This window comes from Mizuhopecten yessoensis, unplaced genomic scaffold (assembly GCF_002113885.1).
Source record: "Mizuhopecten yessoensis strain PY_sf001 unplaced genomic scaffold, ASM211388v2 scaffold11103, whole genome shotgun sequence".
Classification (NCBI taxonomy): Eukaryota; Metazoa; Mollusca; class Bivalvia; order Pectinida; family Pectinidae; genus Mizuhopecten; species Mizuhopecten yessoensis.
In genome coordinates, this window is record NW_018408881.1 from 259376 (window position 1) to 283801 (window position 24426).

Below are 24426 nucleotides of genomic sequence, written 5' to 3' on the forward strand. Positions count from 1 at the left end.
GTGTATAGTAACAAGTGATCTGGGTTGTTTGGTATCAACGTGCTGTAAACACTGCCGCTATGGGACGGTTGTAACATGTACACGTGTATCTGTCTTGTATCAATATTTCACTGTGCCGAGGTTAAATAGATTTAAAAGTCATCTATTACACCATGTTAATGTCGCCATGTGTTCTCCTTAAGAATAGTCAACTTGATACTTTCTTTCGGATATTCCTCTTCCGTAAGTATTGTCAACGTCATATCATATTTTGAATAATTCTCTTCTTTTCTCTTTTGTAAGTATTGTCAACGTCATCTTCATGATGAAACGCATGCCATAAGACAATTTTAGGATAAAATGTCTATAACATATTCACACTGTATATTTCACAAATAATCTTGACCTAATCCGAACATTTTTGTTTGGGTTGCTCTGTACTGCCTGGCTTCAACTTACAAAAGTGCAAAAATAAAATTTCATACTTTATTTTAAATATTTCTCCTCCTTAAACAGTTTTGTTAATTTCATATTTAAACTTGATTTTAAAGGTCCCTCCTGAAAAAGAGGAGAAATTAGATAAATAAAATTATCCTTTACAAGTATTTTCCTTATTCCATGGTTAAAGAATTTGTTTTTCACCATTGTTAAAAAGAGAACGGGACCTAACATTTAACAACACTGTTCCAAAGAAATAAGCTTTTGTGTTTTTAAGACTACCGTCTATACAAACAGTGTTCTGCAAAAACGGATCTTGTGAAGGAGGCTAAGTTTAAACATTTGCTATATCGATTCCCATTAAGTTTGCCTCATGAAGCTTGGCTCGAACCCCGTCAGGGCCTCTTTATGTTGTAAATGTAATGGGACCTCAGCGCTTACTCCGTTTATTGATGGCTGTCATCTCTGATCCCATGTCGAAGGTAAGAATTCGTGCATTTTATCGATGTTGTCTAGTGTTACATACCCTTGTACAAACCTACATGTCTAGGAAACATCATCCTTGTAAATATGGACACATACAAATACGTTTCGGTTTTCGTTCCTGAAGCTGAGATCGATATTTCATTTCAAGATATTTGTCATTCAATGTATCACAATAACACACAAGATTTAAGATAAAATAGAGAATTTATTAAAGTTACAAATACTAGTTTTCAATGATCAGATTTTAGAAACTTTCTACCATGTATATTATAGTTGTTTAAGACTGATTTACCGTTCTAAGCTATCTAAACGCTTTTGCCCACAGGGATAGCTGTTCTGTATATAATATTTCAGCATGTACGTGTTCAAAGTGGCCGCCAAGAATTGTACAAAGTCTGCTGAACTTTGATTTATGAGGAAATAAATGGCATCTTCACTTTAATAATTCAAAAGATCTTAACATAGTATTCAATACTCAATAAAGCAAACCCTGTGTGGTGATAAGCTAAGTATTGGGATAAAATATTCAATAAACCTCTCTGTAAAATTCTGTCAGAGCTGTTTCCTCTCCGTTCATGGATGCTGGTGCTTAAATTTGGCATTTTCAATTTGTTTTAATATCATATTTTATGACGTGGTGTTGACAACTCTCTCAGATATTACATTTTATATTAGTTGACTGCAGGGAGCCGACTACATTAAATCTGACGCTAGCAAGGGTAAATTTTACTGACGTAGTTCATTGCTAGGATAGATTTACTCAGCACTTACCTCGTGTATACAGTATTGGCGGCTGTCATCTCTGGTCCATCGCCGAAGGTATGTTTCGTGTATTTTATTGATGTTGTTGAGTTTTACATATACTTGTACAAATCTACATGTCTAGTGAATATCATCCTGACTAATATTGAGGTGAAGAAATATATTTGCTATTGAAGCTGATGTCGATATTTCATTTCAAGATATTTGTCATTTAATTTTTCACAATAAAATACTGGAATTAAGGTAAAATGGACAATTTATCTATTAAGATTACATGAATTAAATATTCAATTTTTAGATTTCACTTTTCTACCATGTATATTATAACAGTTATTAAAGACTGCCCCATCGTTGTAAGCTATCTAAACGCTTTTGCTTAGAGTAATATCTGTTCTGTATAGGATACTTCAGTATGTATGTGTTCAAAATGGCGGCCAAGGAATTTTATAAAGCCTGCTCAACTTTGATTTATGAGGATACAAATGGCATCTTAACTTCATAATTCAAAAGATCTTAACACAGTATCCAATACTCAATAAAGCAAAACCGTGTAGTGATAAGATAAAATATTCAATAAATTCTGATAGAGCTGTGTCCCCTCCGTTCACGAATGTTCGTGTTTATACTTGTTTAAATATCATATTTTATGATGTGGTGTTGACCTCTCTCTCAGATATCAAGTTTTATTTTAGTTAACTGTAGGCAGCCAGCTACATCACATCTGACGCTAAAAGTAAAGGGCAATTTTACTGACGTGTTTCATTGCTAGGATAGAGTTACTTGATGCTAGTGTTGACCAAAATATTTGTTATCTCGAAATGTTTCGTATCACAAAGGATGTATATTACATAAGTAGAGCAGAGTTGAATATACCACAGCTTCCACATACAAATATGAAATCCGAACTCAAAGTGCTGATCAACGCATTTGTGATCACTGTATTCAAAATACAAAGATTATGCCTACATATTTTCAGGAAATTTCAATTAATTTGAAGTAAAACACATCATATGATACTGTAACGTCAAAACACGAGTGTGAAATCAGTACTCGATGTTGATTTGCAGAGATAGCATATAAAAGAAATACAAAAAGTAGCAAAGGATTTGATGGTGTGACAATTTAATTCAATGGTTCGGCTGTTGGATCAATTGTTTGGCTGCTAGATTCAATGATTTGACTGTCGATTTTAATGGCTTTACTATTGGATTCAATGGTTTAAGTGTTAGATCCAATCGTTTGACTGTTGGATCAAATAATTTGTTTGTTGAAGTTGATAATTATGTGGCTAAATTTAATTGCTGAACTGTTGGATTACATTAGTAGGCTGTTGGATCCAGTGGTTTCGCGGTTGCAATCAATGATTTAGCTGTTAGATTTAATGGTTTGGCTGTTAGATTTAATGGTTTGGCTGTTAGATTTAATGGTTTGGCTTTGGGCTTCAATCACTTGGTCACTGCATTTAATAGGTTGACTTTCAATTGTAATATCTTAGATGTTGCATTGCCAATTACGTCAACTGTTTTGTCTAGTTTGTGCAATAACTACTGAAATTATTTATGCTCTGTACAAAGTAACGTTACAAAACTGTATATATTCTTTAATGGTACTTTCATTACTTTACTGTCATTAAACTATTCAAAAATCCGCTATAATGATTGTCGACTCAGAAATATCATGACAAATATTGCCCTGCCCAATGCCTTACACATAAAATTCCTTCATGTAAGAGTGTAATATATATCGCAGACGAGTGTTCACCTTATTTCGATTTAAACATATTTTATTGCCTTTAAAGCAACAGGACTGAGCACAAGTTGTACAACTTATTTAAAGCCCTTTCCCTATAATAAAACATCTGTATATACTTACAAAATTCAAGATGGCATATACCATATACACAACCATTTGTACATATCTTATGAGAGAGAGAGAGAGAGAGGGAGAGAGATTTTTTAAAGATGGATTTTTTTCATAATGTGAACAATCTTTTCCAACACTGACGGCAGCAGTTGACACTATACACTTTCCTAAACATTCTGATTGTCTGCTTGTACTATTGTCCATCACTCCCGTGCCTTGTACTATTGTCCATCACTGCTTAACGCTCAGCAAATTAGGAGTTGGACGACTGGTTCGCCCGTTGTCAGTATAATGTGACCGGGTGGGGCGTCCTGCTGAGTGTCTTCGGCAGTATGTTTCAGTGAGGTAGCACTATAAAGTCGGCATCAGTTCCGCGCTATCACAAGGAGACAAACACGAACATATCGCAGCCTCCCAAAATACACACACTAACACTACACGCATGCATCTTGCACACAGGGGAGGCCGTCCTTAAATGACCTTAGCTGTTAATAGGACGTTAAACAAAATCAAACAAACAAACAAACAAAAAGCCTTGGTTTGCTTCCTCTTTGTCATTCCGTTCGTCCTTGAATATCCGTTTCTATTGTGCCGTCAGCATCGGAAAAGATCGGTACAAAAACATTTCAACTTATATACAAGCTGATTTTTAACTATAACAGAGAGAGATAGAAAGAGGGAAAGGGAGCGGGGTGGGTTAAAATCTGTTAGAATCATGAATAAATTGCTGAGTATGCATGGAGTTGATTTATTTTCCTGCTCAGATAAATTTGTACCTTCAAAAAGGAGAGATGTTCACCTTAACATCATATATACACACGAATCCTCTTTCACGAGTCGAGACTTGCTATAGAGTAAGATGGCATGGAAACGCCTAGCAAACTTAGCAATAACGTGGTAATTTAGGTCGAGTTCGATTCCAATTATGATGACTTGGTCTGATAACTGTCACGTTAAGACGACTGACATTTAACTTGTCTAGCATGGTGACATATGAGCATTTCACAATTCTGTTCGATACTATTCACCTTAAGCTGGTAAGTTTGATTTGAAGCTTTCGTCGTTTATTTACGAAAGATTAAATCATAAAATCCATTTAAATGTTTTGCCTACATATACCATTTTAGTATAAGTATAGGATTTTATTAACAGGTCATCGTCCAGCGACGGTTGTCGTATTTCATGCGATATTTCATGAAAAATTACATACAAACGTCACATTTGTAAAACATTTATTACAAATACAAATACCCGTTTATCCTTACAAATCCAAACGATAAACCACACGACACACTAAATAGCATGCCGTATTACCTAACCAAAACCATTGCTCACAAAATGTCGTGTTTTTTAAGGTATATTTAAGTCTATTCACGAAAGATGAAATGCATATATTTGTTACCTACAGGTTTTATTTATTGAAATACTACGTAAATAAGTCCTTGTCCATCAACGATGGCTGTGTTTCTTCTGGTATTTCATTAAATATCATTTACATTTTCTCTGCTTACTTCCATTGCAATGCATTGAGAAGGCAAATGTTGTCATGACACTTTTTAAAACAACATTTGCTATTGTAACGTCATCAATCTCTATTGTGACGTCATCAATTTCATTGTTGGCAACACTTAATTTGCTGTTGAAAGAACTGTTCAGAATATCTAAATTAAGTATTACTACTCTATCGAAATGTACATCGTGTAAATATAAATAATCAATAGTTTAACAAATGTTATTATGGTCCTATAACACACATTTTTATTGCTGACAAACTTACATAAAACCCTACCTAGTTTGTCACCAAAAGCAATGTGTGTTATAGGACCATGACAACATTTGCTAAAATATTGATTGCTTAACTATAAAAAAACGCCTTCTTGTCCTTCTACAATATTTATTACAAATACAAATAACCCTGGAATCTTGGCAACACAACGATAAACCACATAATCACTGTATATAAAACACTTACTAGTATACTTAATTACTTAAGTATAAAACTACTGTTTGCAAAAACCTTCGTTGAAGACGCTTTAGGGAAGATATTGCCGGTAAGTGCTCTGATCTTACAAACATTAATATATCGTGCGATTACAGTCTGTTTATATTATTTAGCTTTATATAGAAACCTATCGTTATTTATTTATTTTGTTTATGAAATTGGTAAATGTTTATTTTGTGCGGAAACTTGAGGATATTTTACCCATAAGTAATACTTATTCTTGTCTCTCCTTCTGATGAACTTAACGTGTCGAAGTAAATTCTGTCCGAAGTATGTATTAACGGTATAATCTAAATATCATGATATCCTGATAAACGAATGCTGTTGACAAAAGAAGAAAACCTACTCTACCAAGGTTTTCTACCAGAAAGGTTAACAATCCACACTGAACACATTTTTTTTGGATTCATGAAACCGTTCTCATATACTCAAACTCACATTCTGTGTTCAAGGCTAATTGCTTGTTCGAGTAATAAATCACAATTTGTCTATAATGTTGAAATATATTGGATATACTTCAAGCAAAGTGTCATTGTTTTTCCATAATTAACACTTGATGTTTTGAAATTGTCACATGATTTGACTGAGTGACAAGACAGTTAGTTTAAGCACAGACGAATACAGGCCTTCGGATTTCAGTGTATCGTTGGTGACTGAAAAACTGCTAAAGAGACAAGAGGCGTTATGACGGGTGGCGATGACGCAAATGAGAACCTCTACGTGCGCGTGTTGTGGTGTTCATGACGTTCTCCGCGGTTTTATTGTTTTGCCAAATAAGTTTGTCGTTCCATTCAGAATTTGAAACTTTTTCCTGTGTTTACGTAATGGCATCCCCCCCCCCCCCCCCCCCCCCATTTCACCTTCCATCATTTTGTGAGGACAAAATTAATTACATTTGCCACTGTTATAAAAGTAGACCTTCTAAGGATCGTAAATCAACCACCCAATAATACGCTATTGATGTACAGTTCGGGATGATAAAACGCTCTCTTAAATCAAGCGAAGGTAGACAGAAACCTAATGTCTGCCGATCGATAAAATTTGTAAGTTCTTCTTGTGTAGGATGTTTGTAATATATCAACGCACGCTTTTGAAAGCTAATAAATATCACTGGTTCACGAGGGTAGAGTCCCATTAGTGTGATGGGTATCGTGCTGTGTAGCGCTATGGAGGCACGGTAGTACAGTGGTAGGACGACGGGCTCGTGACTGAAGGGTTGCGGGTTCGATTCACGTCACGACACTGTGTTGTATCTTTCAGCAATATACTTTACCCCGCTTACTCCAGTCTACTCAGCTGCAGATGAGTACGTGGTTGGACTGTGCTAAAATTGTTTAATGCTAGCTGTGAGCGCCAAAATGGCAGCACCGGCTGTATGCTCCCCAGTGATTTGAGAAAGATATCGCATGGTTGCAAAGGCCCAATAACCACGGATATTAATTTGTGAACCGCTTTGAGACGACCTCGAATTATTATCAATTTCATTATCATTATTTGACTCTCCAGTTTATACACCTCTAATAGAATAAGTCTTTGATTTAGAACCCAGGTTATCGTCAACGAGATTTCATATTTCCTCCTATACTACGTAGTCACACAGGGACCGGATAATTTGTTACAGCTATTTTTAGACGTTAATTAAGGTGTTCAGAGTAATTTTACACCATTTAGGGGATTGAATCAACTTTCGGTAAAAATGACACCCCCAAATGATGATATAAACGTGCTAAATTACTCTGACACCTAAGTTCAGGTCCAAATATAGTTGGAACAAATTCTCAGGTCCCTGTGCGTAGTCCAGTGCCGAATGCCTTAATTTTACCGGGCGGAACGACTAACGTAAGAGTACCCAAAATATAACACTTTTTAAAGAAAATATTAATATTTCCTACTTTTAAAATTACTGAAACATCCTGTTTTACTACAATAGTATAGCAAATGATGTCTTTATAACAACAGTGCGTGGATCCAGTTTGGATGTTTTAGCAGACGGGGTAGGGGAGACCGGCACCAGGGCAAGTTCGGCCCATTTATTATTTAGGTCGTTCTGGACAGTATCATATTTGTTGAAATGTATGTGCATGTATACCGCTTTCATAAAATAATAACAAAAGGTCAAATACTTACGTATTTAAAGAACTATTAAACTTTTCTGTCGTAAGATTGGATGGCCGAACGTGCCCCACGTGTCATAAAGCATGCATGCGCAACGTCAGATTTTCCCGCCAATTTCACGACTTTCCATGCGTTGCATGGACAAAACCTTACCTGAATTGATATTTCAATAAATTCGTGTATTACAGCAATACGGAAGTCAGTGCTTAGTTTTTATGTACATCATCATGTGAAGCTGTCAGTGTGCTACACGTACAACATAAACTACATGTAGTATGTAGCCATTCGGTTTACACAAATTTCGCAAAACTAAAAGTGATTTTCTTTTTGCTCTCCGAAAGTAACTTTCTCCGGTTTAGTTATTCAGTAACTGAGTTTTCCTTGCCATTTTTTCGTGTGAACGTCCCGAGACGCCCAGTTAACTGAGCTGCTAAGATTCTCAAAGTTGTAAATAGTTGCTCAAGACCAAAAATATCAGGGGAGGCCGGATTTACCCCGGTCGAACTTGCCCCGGTCTCCCCTACACAAAACGTAACACCACGACATGACGATAATAACTGACAGCATTCAATTCATTTATCCCCGTTTTACTTTACTTTTGACACTCTCTGATAGATTTTAGTTACATGTATTTACTCATTAAAATATTCACTTAACATTTTTCCGTGTCCGTGTTTTCTGGAGCTTTGATAAGATATTTATGGTTTTGCACCTTACTGTACCATTTAGCGGTAATAATTTTCATTCCATTTTTGAATGCCTTAATAGCGTAATTTACAACATAAAGGAGGTAGCCGGATGAATATTGAACGATATGAAAAGTGTTCCCACATCTTGAAGTTTATTAGTTTGTTAGGACTGCCGGATTTAGATAAAAAATAAAAAAGAACCTTCCTGATTGGAACAAGTATATAGAAAAGTTTATCTAGCACCTTACCTGAAATTACAGATTTACCTACTTTTAGATTGTAGGAGACACAACCACGAGCATTTCGAACGTGATTTGAATTTTTCTCTGCCGATCCCGGATTTTACTGGAAACGGATTTAGGATTAGAGTAAATTCATGGCGGGCGATAATTGTTCACACTATAAAGGTGAGGTCAATATTCGGCCCCCACTTCAGTTTTTTTTATTGTTTCGCCATATGTAGATACATAAAAATGAACAAAAACTGTATGTATATACAATTATTCATAATTACTACTGATTACCTTAGTGGACCTCCTTGTATAACACTAGGTTAAGTGACGGGGGTATCCTAGCAAAATGACAGATAAATGTAATTCTGGAAATGAATTATGATAATGTTTAGTGTATAAATTTATTGTTATTTTGATACTTAATATGTCATATAGGGATCGGATTGAATGGAGATTTTTTATGTACATTGCGGCAATGAATAGCAGTAGCTGAACTATATATCCTGTGGAGCGCGTTAGCGCTCCTCAGAAGACATGTAGATCAGCTACTGCTATTCATTGATGCAATGTACATGAAAAAAGTTCATTCAATTTATCATATATTTACGTTACGATGAACTGCAGTAAAAAAAATACCATACTTAATATTTTTGATATTATTATCGGACAGAAAACCATAAAAAAGGAACAGCCAGAATTTGTTGAAACGAAAATATATATATAGAATCTTATAATATTCAACACTTAAAACTCCTTTCATTTTTGAAAGTTGATCTTATATGATGGTGTTTTTTTTGCATTAAACACCGCATATCATATATCTAAAAAAGTTTATGTCCGCACTATTTCAAATCATCGGTCACCACAGTAACCATCAAGGATACTCGTTGGCCGAGCACCCGTCGGCAGTAAGCATAGAGCTCATTTGAAGTTAAATGTACAGCCGTTGAATGTGCTGTTTACCAAAATAAACTGCAGATGTAAATGATGGTAAGTTGGTGGATAAAGTGCCCTGTGTCATTACAAAGTTCTATGAGTTTAATGTGCAAGTTGATGTCACGGAGATTACCCAGCCGGACGTTTGGGCGTTAGAAAGTTCGTGACAACAAGGAACCGATTGCGAGTTGGAAGTCAGTATTTAATATTACAATGTTATAAGTAATTTTTTTAATTTTGAATAAGAAAGAATAACAATAATACTGCAATGGTGCATCATTAACGATTTTTGTTTATTATTATTTCTCGCAACTACGTTATCTCGGAGAAGGGGAGATAACTCTTCTCAGAAACAGTACTATGCGTAGTAATATGATTTGTGATTGTGTGTGAAATCAGCTGACTGGTTGCACGATAATCGTTGTATTCATAGTGTATTCGTGGTCTAATGGCAGTTGTTTTCAGTTGGTAGATTCATGTACAGAACAAACATCAAGAATGTAAATATATTGATATACATGAAGTAAGCGTAGTGATACTTTGAATTAGAAAAACATGCAAAATGTTCGCAAAATTTAGAATATTTCAAACAATGTCAACTTGCCTATATATTTTATACTTCTTTAGCATCTGTCCATACATATATTCCCTCTACAGAATCGTTTTGATGTTGCGGGTTCGAGGCCTACTTGGGGCTGTCGCTAGGTACTGGCCGTAGGTCGGTGTTTTTTTCCGGGAACGCTGGTTTTCCCCCACCACCAAAAACTGACACGTCCTTAAATTACCATAATTGTTAATAGGACGTAAAACACTAACAATTTTTCTTATGTTATATCCCAACCGGTCAAATACCTATTAAGCATGCCTAACATGGCCAGTTCACAATTTCACATAATCATGAAGATTTGATTATCAATGTTTATTTTTGTAAATACCGATACATTTTCTGTTTTGGCATCGAACCAAAACATTTCATTATATTACGCATGTTTTTTAAGTTATGTGCAGCAGTGATAACTCATAAATTTGTATTCTGCAAAAGTAATCTTTCCCCTGGAGAACTACTTAAGGTTGAGATTGTGTGATAGACAAAGATATGCAGAGAGATATATATAAAAAAACTAATAATAAGACTAATAAACACTTGATCATTATTTTATTTTGTCTTTTGCCCATATTACATTATTTTGTATCTTTAACATTAGACAATTTAAGCAAGGAAATTTATCCTTGTCTGACGTTTTTTGAATTACTGATGTTGAAAGATATTAATGGTAAGCAATTATGAAAAAATAGACTCATTTTAGAACTATGTAAATAAACGTGTCCGAAATGGGAACTTTTCATTAGTATTAAAATTTCACGTACTTTTCTGTTTAAATCTTCAATAAAAAGAACATTACTATTCCTTGAAATAGTGTAACATTCGGTATCAAAATAACAGTTGGAATATGTTGCACACAATGATGATAAAATTTCATATAGTAATTATGTCATATCAGGTGGACTTGTATTTCCGCACCTTTAATACCCACACAGGTTTAAGTCAATGAGGTCCCATTTGTAATAATGATTCTGAAACTAACTGTTCATGATTCCTATATCCATACCTTGTTGTTTTTATCTTGATTTGAAATTCCAAGTAGGGCCCGACGCTAATGTTAAATCTCCATTGGGACATCGGAAGTGGACGTTCGCCCCGGTAGAGATGATATTTTGCCAACTCGCAGCACGCGCTTCCGGGAAATATGATGTTTGTCTCCCCGTCATTTAACATACATGTATTAACACTCTTAGATAGTTGAGGTACACCATACCATTCATATTTGCCTCGTTAAAAATATAAAATTAATTTATGTGGCATTTCTTTGTCATCTTTTACCTTTTATCATTCAGAAATGTGAAGACACAGAAGAACCACCATGGCAATGTTTGCCATTCTCCTGTTGTTAACCGCACTTTGGACAGGGGAGGTAACCTCGTACACAGCGTGTAAAAACGCAACGCAACACTTCCAGGGTTACACCTATACGATCGACCCGGTGACGTCAGAAAAGGTGTGGTCCCACTGTAAGTTCCATAATCCTAGGTTCGACGCCCTTCTGTGTGGGATAGAGGGATCGACCGACCAACACTATATATGTGATCCCGACAAACTTATTACGTCACAAGGTACGGTTTTGAACACGTCACAAAAAGTGACGTTATTTTTTTTTATTTCAGTGTGTTTAAACCTCGTTAACTGATCATGTACGGAGATGTTCCCCAATATACTTTTGCTTGTCCACGTCTGGTTTTGGAACATAGGTCTTATGTTTTCAAAGATGATTGGGCAACGCAGGTGATACTCCATCTTGTAACAATATTGACAACAGACCCAATAGGAAGATGCAAGATAAAATGTCACAATGTTGCAAGTAGTATTAATTGCCTCCAACGATCACATGGAGAAACAATTTTCTTTCAACCCCATCCCGACCCCATCTCTCCCATTCAGGGGACATAACAACATTTGTATTATATGACAAATTCACATAACTATGAAAAGTCAGTTACCTCCCTTCCTTCGATTATATTAAGGAATTTGTTATGATGATCTGATGAGTTTTTGTCTCTTTTTTAAAACAGGTTTAGCAGCGTAATAACAAATGGAAAACAAATTGATCATTTCCTTTTAAAAATGTCTGCCTAGATGATTCGAATCAATCTATGTAATTGAACTCGATTTCTTAGACTTCATGTAAGAGGGGAAGTAACTCTTGGATACATAGAGTATAATAGCTCGCCACACCACAAGAATACCTGAACGTTTACGGAATAAATAATTAACCGACAGTTATACAGCAAATAAACAGCACAAGAGAAGTGTCTACATTACTCATTTAATCTTGATATCAATTAAATAATATATCACTCATGTATTCTATATTTGCTCCGCATAACCCCTTTCAGCATGCTATAATCCCTACGTTTAAATCAGCCGTTTCATTTATATAAATGTGTGTATAGGACATTTCTTTAAAATGACACGGTCTTCTAAAGATTGCATAACGATAAATTAAACATTTAAACGTGTGTACTCACGCGAAAACATGCACAAATCTTACTGCATAAATATCCGGATAAACAGTTTTGATTAATACTACATTTTGGAAATGTGCCAAACTGTATACAAGCTTAATAAATAACAAGTAACAAGCTTAAATATGATCATGTTAGTAACGTTAACAGTATCAATAAATGAAATTGCTCGCACCCGGAATATCCTGTAATTCGGATTGACCAATCAGAATAGTCCAATGACATCTAGCTTTAAATATACTTTGAACTAGAAAACAATAAATATGTGATGTTGGTCATCGACTTCCTTAATTTACAATTACCATCGTGTGTGGTGGAGCTCGGGGAGGGGGGTTCGGGGAGGAGGTTGGATGTTGGGGGTGGGCAGGGGGGAGGGAAGGGGGGCTGCTGGTTCTCATCGCACGATCGTATGTGGGGTCCCTGCAGTATTGGGTTCTTTCGTCCGTGTCTCAGCTTAAGAAAGTATATAAAAATTAAATCTGAAGTACCCTTGACCATACTTATGACATTTCGCCGTTCCTCATTCTGCCCCATTCTTGCAACTTTTATACTGCAATAAGAGTCGGACGAGGCTGTATTTTATCACGTGAAAAGATGAGGCAACTAACGCTTTCTTCTGCGTTCTCATCTTAAGGAACAATGATGAGATGTCTGAGGTACCTTTGTCAGTTCTTATTTTCATCGTTTCTCATTCTACTCCCCCAGCAAATTTTAAACTTCCGGTGGGGGCGGAGAGGATGTTATACCTCATCGCATGATCACGTGAGGCGATTAATGTTAGGCCCCTGCAGAATCGGGGGCTTTTCCTGTGCTCTCAACGGGAAGGACAGTGAAGAGATATCTGATGTAGCAATGACGATACTTGGGACGTTGAATCGTTTCCAAATATACTCCTTTCTTTCAATTCTCATGCTCTGAGAGTTGTTCTGATTACATCTTCCGTTCAAAATCCATAAACAGTCAATAAAAGTTGTATTGTTACCCGTCATAGCTCGGCAGATTCCGTACCTAAATCAAGGGTACCGGAATCAGCCGAGGTTTGCCGATTGCCAATATTTAGAATTCTCTCATGTACCGTATATTACGTTACTTTGTGTGAATTTTCTTCAACACCTATTTTATCAAATAACAAACATACACCTATACATATACATATGTACTTGATACATTTTTTTAAAGATTAAAATATCAAATGTTAATATGAGAATTCCTTCTTTGCATAGTTGAGATTTAAACTTTTAAGAGCAGTGACATGTTCTTTATTCCAGTTCTTGCCGTGGATAGAGCGCTTAAGGCCATTCAGACACAGACGTCCACACAGTGTACAGCGCCGAATGGAGAGGTACAGAGCTTCATCGTTGCCATGGCGCTCATCAACCGAATCCGAATTCCAGATTTCAACGATCCTGATATGTACGTAGCTTGGTATTAAATGCAGAGTCTTTTATCGTCTGACGACTTCGTATTTATTCAAGCAGCATCGTCGTTCAATTATTCCATAGACCTTTCTCTGATATCTGCCCGGCACGCGCCATATCAGCCCAGCACAAGCTATATCTGCCTTGCACATGCCATATCTACCTAGCACGCGCCATATCCGCCATATCTGTATATTGTGTTTTATTATATGCAGAATGTGATAAGCTCATGAAATATATATTTTCTGCATGTTTTACTTGTTATTGCTAATAATATTGATGGTATAGAACAGTTTTTGATAGGAAGGATACCAAATGACAATTTCCATATCCTCCTCTATATCAGCCCCTGGGGGTGATACGGACTAGGAGATGGGAATGGTCTCAACCAAAGGCCATAATTGATAAATGGCATAGCACATATTTTATAAAGACATGTTTTACATAAAATATATGACCCTTTCTGTATTGTTTATAAGCTATCCTCAATTAACAATGTACTGCCATTTGTACGCCATTCCCATTACAGCTGCATCAACGATTGTGGTCAGATCCAACCAGTCCTTAACTCTTCGCCAGGGGAGATAACCAGTGCACAAAAGAACATTATAATGGAAAACTTCGCCACTTACCTCAGAACGGAATGGGGCATGGGTGCATGCGGAAATGACGTCATTCTCCTCTACTGTCAGGAATTCGATTTGGTAAGAAATAGAAATGATTTTACGCTACATTCTGTAAATAAACCTATATTAGCGTACTCATATATATATTTTTTATCATTAACGTGAAAAACATATCGATCGCTATTGTACTTCTTTTGATAGAGATTTATAGATAACATCGGAAAAGTAGAGGCACCGGACGTGGAAGATCATACAACTTGGTTACATTAGGTTTATATGTCATACAGGTTCTCGTGAACCAACATGGTCATACAGGGGATATTTCCCCTTTTCCAGTCTGTGGCTTTGGACGCGTCAGTTATATTTCTTGGTTGTTTGAATTAGTTTGTTACGACCCTACCTCGTTAAGTTTACCTGTTATCGTAGTTTGTGACGTCACACTAAATTTGATATACTATGCAATCAATCAAGTTCATACAATTAGCCCTAACACGGATATGAAGAATTCCAATATTGTCAATATATTCACCTATTTACACTTGCGCTTGTCAATATCATATGAAAGTTAATGGTATGTTAATTTGAATAACATGAATATTCATAAATCAAATAAATTACCATATTTGTATAGCTCTAGCTGATTTCTTACGAGTCTCCTTGGGCTGTTGCTATAGCAAACATTTAAAAGAAAAGATAAAAGTCTATCATATATGATGAGATGAGAGGTAATAACTTGATATGACCTTGACGTGAATCTTTGTTGTTTGTTTCAGCTGTACGTGTCCGTGGGTTACGGAGCCGGAAATCTCGTCACCTCCGCCGTGATCGCTGACATAGTGTCCACATTCGGTTCATATAAGGCCGGGGGAAACATCGCCGAGGGACTATTTGTTATCTCGGAGAAACTCCGCGTCACACTGCGTAGTGTTACACCGGCTCACATCCTTCTGATCCTGAACATGATCGGGCTTACACTGCTAGGGATTTTTCTGTTCTTTTTCCTGTATTTGCGTGACCTTGAGTATAACGTATGGGGACGGGAGGGTGTTTGGTGCGTGCTGGGGGAGATGGTGTATTGGCTGTCTGGGGCGTGGATCTTCCACGGTCTCCTCTACTTTGTCATCTATACTTCCTTAAAGGCGCCATATGCCGGGATTCTCGCGGCCCTTCTCGCCGGTGTTGTCATGGTAGCCCTATTTGTGTACGAAAACACGCTCTTCAAGAACCCCTCGATTCTCTCAACATCGAACTCGACCATTTAGACAGTAGCCCGGCAATATTGGGAACCGTCGGCACTTTCCGTAAATGAAAAATTACGCCGGTTCCCGCTGAGTAGCCCGGATGTAACAGACATCTTGTGACTGACATCCGGTTGTGTCATGACCTTTCTATTTTGGGAGATCATGGTAAAAGCTGTGGAGTACACTTATAGTGACATTGCAAGTCTATGGTAATCATGTTAGTTCGGACCTCGGAGATCCTAATACACAGTAACATCTTATAATCCGGAATTTCGATAAAGGTCTCACACAATTTTAATAAGCGAATCCGCATGTGTTTTATACGATTTTAATCCCTACCTAAAATCTTTGTTCTGGTTTGATACAGTGCCTCCGAGTAATTTAAATAGGTAATTGTTGACATATTTTACATTGAATGAAATCTACAGATAATTGAATTTTAGAAAAATGTATAGTTTTAGTAGATTTTAAAATTGGATGGCTGATTGATGTGGGGTCGAATGTCATGGGGTTTTTCCCGTCCCACTTCACAGGTTTGGCTTGTAAACTTCTGGTTGTCAAAAGCAGACGCCTGTAGCGCTCTTATATGCCACTAAACTCACCAAAAATTGCCTTTTGAAGCATTTGTCAGGTATATGTATCTGTGAATCTAGATAGTATTAAGGCTATTAGCTCAAAAGCTTAGTAATAACATATAGTAAATGATTTAGTTGTGTGAGTCCTAAACATATATATATATACATATGGTTATCTTGATAGGCCGGGCTCTGGTAGTCCAGGTTTGTAAAGTGCCTAACTCTTTAAGCTGTGTATATGAAGTGCTTTCAACTATATTTTGTACATTTTAATTGCCTAACTTAAGTTATAAATTTAAAGTGCCTAACTTATAATGCCTAGTTTGTATATATGAGCCTTTTTGCTGACCTTTAGTTTTATACATAGTGCTGGACACTACGAATACAAAAACGTATATTTTACAGAAATAAAATTTCTCTTTCCTTTTTTGTTTTCATCAGCTTATCGTTTGTTAGGATTATGTAACAGAGCTCCATTAGGGGTCGAACCCAGGCCCTCTGGTTTATAAGTCTTACATTCTACTAGTCTCGTTCAACCAGACGCTTGCGCAGACTACAAGAGTCTGGTTGAACGAGACTAACAAACTGCCGAATGAGTTAAAGAGAAATTCTCCCTCGCTGAATTGTTCTCGTTCAACCAGACGCTTTATCATGCACTTGTACGAAGCAGACAACAAGAGTCTGGTTGACCGATACTATTGCTGAATCGGTTGAAAGCGGCTAGTATTTTACCATGTGATGTCACACTAACGAAAAATTTAAAAAATCATGATGAAATTCCATGAAGATGTGAATGTTTAAAAAAAAAACAAAGAAAAAGGTTGTGGAATGAAATTAGCCTAAAATGATTTAACTAAATGTCTACAAAAGTTTTATTTATAGGATACAGAAGTAATTTAGGGCTTTTAAATGAACACTTGGAACAAATCGACCCACTATAGTAAAAACTGTCTACATGTATAACAGTATCAAAGGAAATTGTGTGCAGGTGAGAGTTCCACATGATAGTCGAAAATTAGATTAAGTTGATTACGGTCAGTCCATTATCCGATCCGAAAAAACTGCATATATTTGTTCGATTTATAACAGAAGCCTTGTGTTCGATTAATTGGAGAGCGGAGACGGGAAATATTTATTTGCAAACAGAAAGAAAGGGGATTATTTCACATCTGTTTCTGCAAAACAATAATGATAGCTTTATTTTTAATATTTTCATTATATATGTATAAGTGGTGCATAGCGGTTCTATATAGTCAAAAATAATATTTTACCAATAGGTTGATATTTTCACTCCGTAAATAGGAAATATTTATTTTCTCCCATCCAGGAAAAAATGCTTCTTTCAAGCATTATTTTTATGCAAAGCGCACTGGTGTAACATGACGTCATTCAGTTTTTAATGTGACGTCGCACCGTTTCCTTCTAATACTCGGGGCATAAAATGGACAGAAAATAATCTTTCTTTGAATGAAATTGCAGAATAACATAATTTCCCCCCTTGGAACAAGATGTTTGAATTTCAACCTGAGGTGTAAGATTCCTTAATCTGAAATTGCCAATTGCTATTATTCTGACGTCATAGTAGATACACGGGACGTCAAAAGGGGGTTATTTATTCTAATCTTGCCCTGATGTTCAGGTGAGACAAGGAGCTAATATATAAATCTAACTCTCATCGTTACACAAGAGTATGAAACCATTGAAGTACAGGTCTTGAGGAAACAAACCATATACACAAGCCATACACAAAACGTCATGTCTAAACGAATCCCAACAACCAACGACACTGTGTATTGTTGTGTCGGGTAGGTATGAGTTACGACCCTAAGGTGGGCTTAACTGGCAGTTGTGAGTCAAGAAAAAGACACACTAATATAAAAGAAAACCCGGATTGATTAATTTGAAACCCTTTAAGAGCGTATTGATCAAAACCAAGAATGATCATCGTGTGGAGGGGTGATTGAGTGGAACTTTGGTCTGGAGTTCATTTTTCGAATGTTGGATAACAAACGAAATGATTCGGCATATAAAGACAGGTATGCGTAAATCAAAAGAGCATGTTTAGCAAGCTAATTCAATTTTAGCAATTTAGCTAACCGTAAAATATGACCTTATGAAAGTCACTGAAGCGTAACGTATGGGTCGCAGTGACCTACATTCATATCATGGTGTAGTTCTCCTGAAGGATGTATCTGCAGATATATTTGTTCGACTTTTGATAGTGGTCAATCTGTCCGACTTATGATAGCGATCAATCTGTTCGACTTTTAATAGAGGTCAATCTGTCCGACTTTTGATAGAGGTCAATCTGTCCATTTGATAGAGGCCAATATGTCTGACTTTTAAAAGAAGTAAATCTTTTTCGACTTTCGATGGATATCAATCTGTCCGACTTTTGAAAGCGTTTTACTGTCCGGCTGTTATTGAGGTCAATCTGTCCGAATTTTGATAGAGGCCAATCTTTCCAATTATTGTAAGCGGTCAATCTGTCCGACTTTTAATAGAGGTCAATCCGTCCGACTTTTGATATAGGCCAATATGTCCGACTTTCAATAAAGGTTAATCTGTCCGACTTTTGATAGAGGCCAATCTTTCTAATTTTTGTTGGTGGTCAATCTGTCCGACTTTTGATATAGGCCAATATGTCCGACTTTTAATAGAGGTCAATCTGTCCGAGTTTTGATATAGGCCAATATGTCCGACTTTCAATAAAGGTCAATCTGTCCGACTTTTGATAGAGGCCAATCTTTCTAATTTTTGTTGGTGGTCAATCTGTCCGAATTTTGATAGAGGCCAATCTTTCCAATTATTGTAAGCGGTCAATCTGTCCGACTTTTAATAGAGGTCAATCTGTCTGACTTTTGATATAGGCCAATATGTCCGACTTTCAATAAAGGTCAATCTGTCCGACTTTTGATAGAGGTCAATCTTTCTAATTTTTGTTGGTGGTCAATCTGTCCGACTTTTGATATAGGCCAATATGTCCGACTTTCAATAGAGGTCAATCTGTCCGACTTTTGATAGAGGCCAATATGTCCGACTTTTGATAGAGGCCAATCTTTCTAATTTTTGTTGGTGGTCAATCTGTCCGAATTTTGATAGAGGCCAATCTTTTTTGACTTTCGATGGAGGTTAATCTGTCCAAATTTTAATAAAGGTCAATCTGTCCGACTTTTAATAGAAGTCAATCTGTCCGACTTTTAATAGAGGTAAATCTGTCCGACTTTTAATAGAGGTCAGTCTGTCCGACTTTTGATAGCTGTCAATCTGTTCGACTTTTGATAGCTGCCGATCTGTTTGACTTTTAATAGCTGTCAATCTGTCCGACTTTTGATGGCGGTCAATATGTCCGACTTTTAATAGCGATCAGTTAATATGCCAGACTTTTGATAGCAATCAATACATGTATGCACGACGTTTGATAAAGGCCTATATCTGTCCGACTTTTGATAGAGGTTTATCTATACTACTTTTGATAGGTCTATATTACCTTCTTTTGATGAAGGTAAATGCGTCCGGTTTTTGATAGTAATTAATCTGTACTACTTTTGATAGAGGTCAAATCCGGCATTTAATGAAAGGCAATGCGACATTTTTGATAGCGGTCAGTGTTAGATTATTTGTCCGACTTTTGATGGAGGTCAGTATGTACGACTTCCTAATGATGTTAATTTGTCCAAAGGTCCATCCGCCCAACTTTTTGATAGATGTCCATCCGATATTTAATGAAATTCATTCTGACCGACTTTTAATGAAGGTCAATCTTGTTACAATGTCGGCCTTTGAAACTGGTCGATATATCGGACGCTTGATAGAAGCACTCAAATGTATGTACACACTGTTTTCGTTGTACATACACAAAGATATTAAGTAGGTAAGAGAAATATAAAGGGTTCTTTTGATTTTTCGTTACACTGATAAAATACTTGTGATATTTTGTTGGCAATATTTTCCCTGAGTCACGCAAACATTGAAGCGGAAGTATTTTACTACAGTTATCTCCACATGAACGGACTAACACAGTAGACGTGTTTCCGTGACAGTTTTCATGTAGTATAATGTTTCAGCTCAGTAAGTAGGCCCGAGTATACAAGGTTTTACCTGTTGTAAACCTGCTCTACGTATGATTGAACATCACGCTTGTAAACAGTACGGTGTTGCAGTTATAGCGACCGCTATGGCACAAGTGTTCTTGTTTTTAGTTTGTTTGTTTATTTTTTTCATTTCACCAAAAAACGACGAAGCATTATCATCACGTACTTCTTATGCAAGCAATTAAGTGATATTGTACATTGGTAATCAGTATTTACGATTCTCACGAATTCTTACTACTGTGGCTGGCGGATGATCTGCATACGTAGTTATAATTAGTGACCAGTGATACTGGACTCTAAAGCATTGTTTTTCATCTAGCCCATGCAAATTCGAGTAGAGAACAGACTTGCTGTATTCTACTGAATGTTATCGTAAGAGTCAACTTCATTACAGACCCCTGTAGATCCGCCGGTTTTCCAATGTAAAATTTGGAAAACCAAAATTGATCTGCTGCCCTATTGCATCATGCTGACCTCCGTCGTTTTGTTCTCTTTTCCTCCTTATTCTTCTTTTCGCATTTGTCTCTTAGCACTTAGTCTTTAGAAGACCTTAAGTATTTCGTTGAAGATAAATTCTGTGAGAAATAACAACAAACATGAACTACCGCGTCAGATGGGCTCTTGAACATGGAATCATTCACGTTAACTAGACGCTTGTAAAATTGATTTCTCCGCTCTTGGCCTACATGATCTTATGAATTTTGACGATAAAATCGCGTGATGCTAATCATTTGTATAATGATGTAAACGATATTCAGTCGACAGTGTGAAGTTGCATATATTATGTAGATATAAATGGTGATAATTACACTTCACTCAATCAAAATGAAATCCAATAATCCATGTCTCATATTAGTAAACCAGTGTTCGTGTTAAATATGTTTATATTGTATAATTAATTCAGTTTTAAAAATAATGAAGAGTCTTTAAAATCAGTCCCCCTTTGAATTATCCTCGATAGGAGACCGAAAATTAGAAACGCCCGAATGTATTATTTAAAGAAAATTTAAGCTTATTTAAATTCTGGAGAATGACACAGCAGATCCCATTAGGGTTCGATTCTGTTAGGGGTTTTGTCTTTTCTAGTTCAACGCAAAAAAATATCTTTGATATTCCAGAAGTTCGGCAAATGATAGACCCACTGTGAGGTGACTAATTTTTATCTCCCATTAGAATATTCCCGTTTACCTGTTTATAGGACACAGATGTGATGGCACGATTTCTCACCCCGACATGATTTCTCACCCCGACATGATTTTTCACCCGACATGATTTCTCACCCCGACACGAATTTTCACCCGGGTAAGAAATCGTGCAAAAATTGCTGTGTTTGCAACACGATTTTTCACCCGGATAAGAAATCGTGCTAAAATTAATGTGTTTTCAACCCGATTTCTCACCCCTGCACGATTTCTCACCCGGGTAAGACATCTTGTCGGATGAGGAATCATACCGTTACACGCACGATAAACAATCTATAGACTTGCTACAACAGTTAAACAGTTAAGTAAGTTTGTTACCCTTTTCCATCCACAAGTAGCCTGGAGCTTCAGTGCTTCCTGTCTATCTTGGAACGCCGACCGTTCACTCTTTTTGTAGCATTTTTGATTTCATTGTGTTAGTGCTTTTTGTTGTTGTTGTTTTTTTCACTCAATGTTTCAGCAATTTCGCTAATGACGTGACATAACTGATAAAATTTCTGCTTTCTTCGTGGACATTATACGTATCTTTGCAGTTTTTATATCCCCCCCCCCAAAAAAAAACCCAACTAAAAGGCTCTTTTCCGCATACAGACTGATGTTTTGTTAAGATTTATCATATCAAAAGGAAGATATTTTTCTTAAAATATTTAGGATTTTGTTTCAATATTGATGATTAATAAACTCAGAGAACAATAGCGTGGGAAGTTTCATTTTAATATCTATTTGTTTCGCTAGTAAAATGTGTCAAGTATCTGAAGTCTTCCTATTGAATTATTATTTCTGTCCTGTAAAAGACATCGCGAAATGTTATTAAAATAGGACACATTTGTGTTGAAAAGGACTAACACAAATATTTTATGATAGGGACAATACGAAAGATATAGAGTATAATTTACATTAAGCCTCTTTTTCTTTTTTTTACACTATACCATAAAGTTTGCTCTAAGGATTTGACTTAAACATATAGATTAGCATACAAGTGGCCATGGGTTCGTGTCTCGGACAGAGCACGGTCCATTTAAGATTGCCTCCCTTTGTAGTTTGTGTGTCAATGGTGCTTATCGTATCAATATAATGCATCATATACATTAATATATATGTTAAATATAACAATAACATGAAATTTAGTTCAATGTGTTTACGTGTGTAATAGGAGCAAGACAAATGCACGCTCAGACCGGGATTCGAACCCGGGACCCTCCGAACTATAGACGGGCGCTCTTCCAATTGATTGACCCAGTCCAGTTGCGCTACACTACAAATGCCCCATTTGTCTGCTCCCATCACATTTTCTTGCCTGGTAAATAAATTGTGCAGAGGTAAATTATCGTGTATGCGAACGCGGCAATTTTAGCACGATTTCTCCCCCATATTGAATATCGTTGGGGTAAGAAATTTTATCATCAAGTTCTGTGTTTTACTGGACAATGTTCCTTTAGTAACAGTTGTAAAAACTCGGATGTTGCTGTCACGACTTGGATGTCAAAAACTGCATTTCTTTTATCAAATGAATGAATGGCATTGTATTATTGTGCCTTAGTACGAAATATGACTTCACTGTGACCTTCACAAGCGCTATCACAATTTTCACCTGTTCCGTTATTTTATACACATCTAACGACATCGTGTACCTGTCAGGTGCGAGGGGCACGTCTGTGAAGTAGGTCACTGGGTCTACAGAGAACGGATTCTTTCAGGTATCTCAGGTATTCGTTTGTACGTAGCGGATATGAAAATCAGCAATTTATTATTTATATGTAGGTCACCGTGTCATGCGAATCTGTTTTCTGATCATCTCGCCCCGGGTTATGTTGAATTGAACATTGCTCAATCACGAAATATATATTGATGCATTTATATATATATTGATGGTGTATGCTCTTTCAATGTGAATATATATTAGAAAAGTTGAAATTTAGTATATGGAGTTGATGGTTCGTCAATTTTATCATAAGAAATTGAAAATTGAAAACAGGTTTTTAATTTTCATATTTCTGAACATTTTTTTTTTTTTTTTGATGAAATCGAATTCGGGGCCGACGTTCTGTTTATTATGATCAAACCCATTAAGTGTTTACTTCTATACTTAAAGTGTTAATTGGTGTAAAAGGCCATTAAATGAAAAGTTAATGGAGTGACAAATATTAATAACAAAGCTAGGCCTACCCTTGAACCTACCAAAATATGTGAACATTTTCACTGTTAATATCTTTATCAAAACTTGTATTCATACTACAGATAGACATGTATTAACATTGATATATATAGCGTTATTTTCTGTCTACAGGGATATATTTACGGCAGTGATATTTTCATGGTCGAAACCTACAAAAAAATCCACGAATTCAACAAAAAAATCAACATTTTTAGGAAAGAAATAATGCATATCAAGCAATAAAAAAAAAGTTAGTAAAGTAACACTACATACCCAACACTATCTAGTAAACTGACACTAGGTACCCAACAACCTCTAGTAAAGTAACACTACATACCCAACACTCTCTAGTAAAGTAACACCACATACCCAACAATCGCTAGTAAAGTAACACTACATACCCAACAATCTCTAGTAAAATAACACCACATACCCAACAATCTCTAGTAAAGTAACACTACATACCCAACATTCTCTAGTAAGTTACCCTACACACCCAACAATCTCTAGTTAAGTAACACTACACACCAA

General features: G+C 36.3%; 1 protein-coding gene across 3 annotated transcripts; it reads left to right on the top strand.

Moving 5' to 3' along the window:
* The first annotated feature begins 29 nt into the window (after positions 1-29).
* On the top strand, positions 30-16870 carry LOC110465870. Of its 3 annotated transcripts, none has more exons than XM_021521997.1 (5): positions 30-222; positions 11400-11675; positions 13853-13997; positions 14532-14706; positions 15402-16870. In XM_021521997.1, the coding sequence occupies exons 2-5, from the start codon at positions 11426-11428 to the stop codon at positions 15888-15890; spliced, it is 1059 nt and encodes a 352-aa protein (XP_021377672.1). In that variant the 5' UTR covers positions 30-222; positions 11400-11425; the 3' UTR covers positions 15891-16870. The 3 variants fall into 3 exon arrangements, with proteins under 3 accessions (XP_021377672.1, XP_021377670.1, XP_021377671.1); XM_021521995.1 differs by lacking the exon at positions 30-222 and adding an exon at positions 776-899; XM_021521996.1 differs by lacking the exon at positions 30-222 and adding an exon at positions 1608-1722.
* The last annotated feature ends 7556 nt before the right edge of the window (positions 16871-24426 follow it).